Source organism: Phoca vitulina, unplaced genomic scaffold (assembly GCF_004348235.1).
Source record: "Phoca vitulina isolate PV1807 unplaced genomic scaffold, GSC_HSeal_1.0 scaffold81, whole genome shotgun sequence".
In the NCBI taxonomy this organism is placed as follows: Eukaryota; Metazoa; Chordata; class Mammalia; order Carnivora; family Phocidae; genus Phoca; species Phoca vitulina.
In genome coordinates, this window is record NW_022589784.1 from 4,529,527 (window position 1) to 4,536,505 (window position 6,979).

General features: G+C 55.3%; 1 protein-coding gene across 2 annotated transcripts in view; it reads right to left on the minus strand.

Moving 5' to 3' along the window:
* Positions 1 to 4,578, minus strand: part of MLLT1 (MLLT1 super elongation complex subunit) — a 67,705-nt gene extending 63,127 nt beyond the window's left edge. For both annotated transcript variants that reach the window (XM_032394674.1, XM_032394673.1), the window contains exon 1: positions 4,545 to 4,578. In XM_032394674.1, coding sequence (XP_032250565.1) covers positions 4,545 to 4,556 — 12 coding nt within the window. In that variant the 5' untranslated portion in view covers positions 4,557 to 4,578. The remainder of the gene's footprint in view (positions 1 to 4,544) is intronic.
* Between the last annotated feature and the right edge of the window lie 2,401 nt (positions 4,579 to 6,979).

Here is a 6,979-nt window from a genome sequence, read left to right on the forward strand (position 1 = left end):
GGGGGGGGGGGGGGGGGGGGGGGGGGGGGGGGGGGGGGGGGTTGGCCAGCACCTGTGCTCTTCATCTGGCCTCGTCCCTTTGGCCCAGGGCATAAGGTTAATGACAAAGGGACAAGAAGGGGCTCGGTGAATGTCTCCCTGGAAACTAAGGTAAGTGTGCAGACCATCAGGAGATGCGATGACACCCCCAATCCTTAGTTTGCAGGTTCCCGGGAAGACTGACCCTTACCAGCTGGCCAGGAGGGCTTGGACAGGGTTTATACTACATACGTGTATTGACATTCATGCCCACAGACGTGGAGATGGTGTACCGGCTATCACCAAAGTTCTCCAGGAAGCAGCACTGGGAGATTTCTGAAGGAGCACAACCCTAATCAAGGCATCGGTCTACATGCCAGGTGGGCCTGGTTACAAAGTGACTGATTCCTAGTTACTTTTATTCAACCAACAAAGCTAAGTGCAAAACTTTGAGTTAGAAACTATGATGGATACAGGGCGCCTGGGTGGCTCAGTCTATTCAGTGCCTCTTGATTTCAGCTTAGATCACGATCTCAGGGTCATGGGACCGAGCCCCGCATCAGGCTCCATGCTCAGTGGGGAGTCTGCTTGAGATTCTCTCTCCCTCTGCCCCTCCCCACCAGTTCACTCACTCTCATGCTCTCTCTCTCTAAAATAAGTAAGTCTTTAAAAAAAAAAGGAAAGAAAGGAACTATGATGGTTATAAAGGTGAAGAGGATTCTGGTTCCTACCTCAAGTACTATACAACATAGTAACTTTAGGACAAACCACTCAGCAGGTCAACTTTCCAGTGATGGTCTCAGAGCTGGGTGGGGGAGAACCCCATCACCCTGAAGTTAGTGCTCTGTGCAAGTCTGAGCCTTTCTCCCCAAGGTTTGGGAAAAGGACACAGTTCCCTAAGAATCCCACCTGGTCCTGACTCCTCTCGGGACCCTCCTGAGCCTCCATTTCCATATCTGTAAACTGGGCCATCGCTGTCAGAAACAAACCTCCTCTTCTGGAACAACAGAGGATGGTCAACAGCAGTGGGATCTCACACTTGAACTTGGGAGAATCAGCAAGTATCATTTCAACTGCGTGATTCAATGGGTCGGCCGCCTACCTCAGGTGCCAGGCCCAGGGCTTCTGTGAAGGGAAGACTCCCTGGTCCTTCAGAGAACAGGACCATCCAGATGCTGACACCACCCCTGGATCCCTAGGCCACCCCTGTGCCCAGAGACACTGTCCCCATTCTCCTTCCTCCATGTTCTCACCATCTGCTCCATCTTCACCCATGCCATCCTTCCACACCACCCATGCCTCCTGGCCATGACCCCCCAAAATATAAAACCCACAACGGACCTGTGAGTCTGGACTGGGGGTTGGGTTAGATGGGTTAAAGTCAGGGCAAAGGTAACCAGAAAGACTTTTCCTGACCATGGGGTAAGGATTTCAATGCTGAGAAGCTGGGAGCCCAGGGCAAAATGCAGAATCCCCCTTCTTAGCTGAGCCTGAAAGTTCTAGAGACTAAGGCAGAAAGGTAAAGAGAATCAAACCGTCCCAAAGCAAGAGGGGCAAGGGGCCCTCAGGGAAAAGTCCTGTTGTTTCCCATCAGGCTGAGCCATTTACAGGTTTGGGGCAACTCAAGGGAGAAAGGGAAAGCCGAGATTCTAGTGAATTCAAAGCGTTTTCCAGGCACCAAAGTCATTCCTGAACACTCACAGCCAACTCACTCACTTGGGTAAAGGACACATTCTCTCCTGTCTTCCCAGGAACTGCCATCTCTGTAAGAAAGGGACAGAGCTCCTGGCCTCTCCCACACTGGCAGAGATGCAGCCAGGAACAGAGAATCAGACTATAGAATGCCACATACTTTCCTTTGGGGTCAGTTTCACTCGCAAATACTTCTGTAAGGATCTAGACTAGCACTGCCCCATGGAACTTTCTGCCACGATGGTACTGTTGTCTCTCTGAGCTGCCCATTAAGGTGGCCAGCAGCCCAGTAGTGGTGGTTAATGGGCACTTAAACTGGGGCTGATGCCACTGAGAAATTGCCTTTTTCGCTCTGGTGCATGTGAATGTAAACAGTCACAGGTGCTAGCGGCCGCACACCGGGCAGTGGAGATCTCACTCTCCCAGCCCAAGTGTGATCACCAGTCCACTCAAGCAAGACTGTTCTCTCCCTCTGTCACGGCCAAGAATGCCACCTATCCCCACCATTCCACTTACATAAATGACAACAACCCATATGGCCAGGTCCTGGCAAATCACAGGGGAATGGACACATTTGGGCTGAAGATACCTCCCTGGGGGACTAGCAGGTGGGGTGACAGGAGGGAGCCACATTCTATGCCTGCGTGGTACCCAACAAGACTTTCCCACGGAGGGGGGGCTTCACTGAGCATGGACACTGAAGGTATATTCTCTTTTGTTTTTTAACTCAGTGCAGGCTGGAGGCAACAAGCTCTGTCCCTTCAAGAGAAGTGAACTCACACCACGCTACAGAAATCCACCACTGAATAGCTATAAACTCTATCCCACCTCTCAAGAGAAAGGCCACAATGATCCTGTACCACCACAGGTGACCGGGATGGGCAAGGGGAGGTCTCCTGCCCACGCGCCCCTGAGACCTCACAGCCACACAGCGCCTTACCAGAGCCGCCCCAGTGGCGCCAGCAGCCAGGGACGCCCCAACCTGCCCTCACTAACTGCGGATTTCAGCTGCCACCCCCATAGCCCCACACCACCGCCCTTCCTGGCCTCGCGCCCCTGGAAGCCAGGGGCAGGGGGCAAGGATGAAGAAATAAATGACCCCATGTTGGGGACCACAACAGTCCTGGGCTTGAGAGAGGAAGGGGCATGGGTACTGAAGAGGAGACCGTGCAGAGCTGGTGAAAGCGGGACCAGGGCCTGAAAGGCCTCAGGTTTACTTAAGCTGACAGACTCCGGGTTTCCAGACGGAGGAAAAGGGGCCATAGGGAGAGTTTATGGAGGTTGGGGAACCACCCTGAGTTTGGAGCAAGGCCCTAAGATGCTGGAGAAGGCAGGGATACGGGGTGTGCTGGGGGGAGAGGACAGTGGCTGAAAGCCAAAACGTCAGGCTGGGGGATGTTGGGAGGAAGTGGGAGACCCCGAATGCAAGGAGAGAGGTACAGGGGGGCTGGGGAAACTGCAGGTCTGCAAAGGGAAGCCAGCTGAGGGTGCAAGAGGCAGACTGAGATCTGGACTGGGGGAAAATGTGGGGAAGTGTAAATCAGGGCTGCAGGGGCAAAGAGGACCCAAGCTGAGGAAAGTGAGGTGTCTGGTGTCTGAAGGGCTTAGGGGCTCCAGGTCAGAACATAAAATGCCCCTGGGCCTGGTCTGAGAGAAGGATCTGAAGGTTAAAGAGGGCCCTTCGGGCACCAGGGGCCGAGGGACTGACCAGGGCCTGAAACCAGAGGGAGCTGAGGAAGCAAGGGGCGGGGAGGCCAAAAGTGTCTGAGGAAGCAAGCCCAAGTCCAAAGTGGGGATGAGGGGGTGAGCTCAACGCAGGTCTGGGTCCTTGTGGGAAAAACCCAGGCCCCAGCCAGAGTTCAAGGGTAAATGGTCACCTAGGCTAAGGCAGCGGCAAGATCAAGGGGGAGAGAAGGCTGGGTCCTGGAAGAGAATGAGGGATAAGAAGGCTTAGGGTGGGCCTAGGTTTGAGGAAACGGGAGGCTGCACCAAGGTCCCGGGGATTCTGGGGGGGCTGGGGGTGGGGAGGCTGGCGGGGGGGGGGGGGGCGGGGACTCAAACCCCAGCAACTGGTTTAAGGAAAAAGCAGCAGCAGGCTGCGGGCTCACTTAGTTTGAGCGGACTCTGGGCCAAGGGTCCGGAGAGAGGAGGAGACAGGCCCTAGATCCAAAGAAGGGTGGTACAGCCCAGATCTGACAAATCTGAAGGGTCCCAGGGGTAGCTGTGGGGCTCTCTGGACTGGGCTGGAGTTCCCAGGGGTGCCTGCGGGGACTCTGGAGTGGGCTGGGGTCCAACGGGTTCTGGGCCGCACTGGGGTCCCAAAGGGCATCGCAGGGGTTTCTAGGCCACCTGTGGGGGCTCTAGGCTGGTTCAGGGGCCCGAGGAGCGTCCCACAGGGTGCTGGGCTGGACTGGAGTCTCAGGGGCAGTCCCAGGGGAGTCTGAGCCGCCTGTGGAGACTGTGGCCTGGGCCAGGGTCCCGAGGAGTGTCCCAGAAGGCTCTGGGCTGGACTGGGATCACAAGGGGCATCCCGGGGGGTCTGGGCCGGGCTGCGGTTCCGGGGGGCGTCTCAGGGGGCTCTGCGCCGGGCCAGGCCGGCGTCCCCAGAGAAGTCCGAGGCGCTCTGGCCGGGCCGGGGTCGCGGGTGGGGGAGGGGCGCCCCCGCCCCACATAAAGGCCGGGGGAGCGGCGGGCGAGCACAAAGCGGGGCGGGCGGGAGCTGAGCGTGGGCGGGGAGGCCGGGACCCAGGAGGGCCCGGCGGGCGGGTCGTGGGAGGGAGGGAGGGGACCGGGCGGGCGGCGGGCTGCGCTGGGGCGGCGCGGCCGCTCCTCACCTGATTGTCCATGGCTGGCGCCCCGCCCCGCCCCCGGGCCCCGCGTCGCTCGCCGCCGCCGCCGCTCAGCGCCGCCCCGCCGCCCTCATTGTCTGTCAGGCGCCGCCACCGCCGCCGCTCCCGGCTGCCCGCCCGCCCGCCAGCCCCGCGGAACCGGAAACCACCGCCAGTCCGGGTCGCGCACCGACCGCGGGCCCCCGCCGCCGACTCTGGCCTGCCGCCCCGACTGACGGCCGCCTGGGCTAATCTGCAGCACGGACGGCCGCTCCTGGGGCGGGACTTCCTGCCTGGCGGGGGCCTGCCGGGCTGCGGTCGGAGGGACGAAGCCCCCAGCCAATGGGAAGCCCGAACCGGAGGGGCGGTGGGAGGGAGGGAGGGAGGCGCGAGGCGAGCCCCGCGGAGGGGAGCGCGAGGTGTGCGCCGCACGTGGAGGGGGGCGGGGGCGGGACGGGCGTGCCGCGCCTGCGCACTGCGGCCCGCAGGGGGCGCTGCCTCGTGGCCGGAGCTTCCCGGGGCCTGAGCCTAACCTGGTCCAGCTGAGGTGGCGGTTCGAGCTCTGGGGAGGGAGCCCTAGGAACACTTTTGTTTCCTGGCCACGTGTTGCTACCGTGTCATGGAATGGGCTCTGGGCTCTGGAACTGGAAATTAATTTTCCAATGCTGGATCTGCATCAGGGAAAGCCTGGTCGACTCACCTCTCCCCCCTGAGTCTCAGTTTGCGCATCTGTGAAATGGGAACACTCAGTACCTTGTAATGCTAGTTCATATTAACTTGAATGAGACACATTTGAAATCTTCTACATTAAAATGATCAAGAAAGTCTCGTTTTATCCATGAAATTCATCATGCTAATCCCTCTAAAACCGTTTCTTAATTTACCCGTAATCATATAATTTCAATTTGTAAACTTTGTTTAGATGAGATAGAGACATATCGCTCCATCTTTTTTAGGATCTTGCAAGCCACTTGTCTCTCGGACAATAGGACTTCTGCCTGCAACTTGGGCATCCTTGTACAGTTATTTTATTTTTTAAAGATTTTATGTATTTGAGAGAGAGGCAGAGGGCAACAGGGAGCACAAGTGGGGAGGAGAGGGAGAAGCAGGCTCCTCGCTGAGCAGGGAGCTTGACTCGGGGCTCCATCCCAGGACCCTGGGATCATGACCTGAGCTGAAGGCAGACACTTAACCAACTGAGCCACCCAATCACCCCTGTACAGTTATTTTAAATTTCTTCTTATAATAAACCAGGGCTTTTGGTTTGCTTGGGGTTTTCTTGCCCTCCACTTCACATTTAAGTGTCAGCCAAGTATTCTTTAGGTAATCAGGGCACTACTTTGCTCTGAAGAACAGCACCAGGAAATCAGTAACTTTGGAATGAACATAATTCCATGTAAAACTCTGAAGAAGGCCAAATGCTGTCATAGTAATACTGTACCTTTTGGGGCTGGGTGTGCTGGGGGGAAGAAATGAAGGACATGCTGAGAAAATAAGCAACAACTTTAATGTGGGTACAACTTTTTTTTTTTAATCCTATAACTGGATGTAAGTGGATCAGTAGTTCTAAGTGGTCCTTGAAACAGCAGGTTCGGCATCCCCTGGGAACTTTATTCAAAATGCAAATTCTGGTCTCCCTTGATTTACAGAATCAGAAACTCTGGGTGCGTGGCCTGCACCCAGAGGGATGGTTGAACTAGTTCTGCAGATGATAGTGAAACTTACTCAAATTTCAGAACCACCACCCCAGGTAAAGGGACAAAAATTGGGGGGTTAGCCATTTGTCTCTAAAGGAAGCTTGCAGTGAAAAACCTTCAGGCTACAGTTGTTGCAAAGAAGAGCTTCAGGAACTCAGCCACCTCCCCCTTACTCATCTGGAAAATTCTCCTTAAGTTAGATTCTGAACTGTTGAGGGTTTTCAAAACTATATCCCCAGGGCTCCCACTAAATCAAGCATAACCCTTTAAGAATCGGAAAGAATAATGGGAAAACAACCCAAGTGTCAATCAACAGTTGAGTGGACAAACGAAATGGGATCCATCCATGCAGTGGAATATTATTTAGCCTTAAAAATGAAGGATACCTGCTACAATATGGAAGACATTATGCTCAGTGGAATAAGCCAGATACAAAAGGACACATCCTATGTGATTCCACTCATAGAAGATCCCTAGAGGAGTCCCATTCACAGAGACAGAGAGGAGAGGGTGGGAGCCAGGGCTGGGGAAGTGGGTGGGGAGTCAGTGTTTCCTGGGGACAGAGTCTCAGTTTAGGAGAGATGGAAAGTTCTGGAGATGGAGGGTGGGCATGGTTGCACGACGGTGTGAGTGTGCTTCATGCCACTGAGCTGTGCACTGAAAATGGTTATGATCATAAATTTTGTTATGTATATTTTTACCACATTAAAAAATTAATGGATTTCTTGACACTGTGAACATATA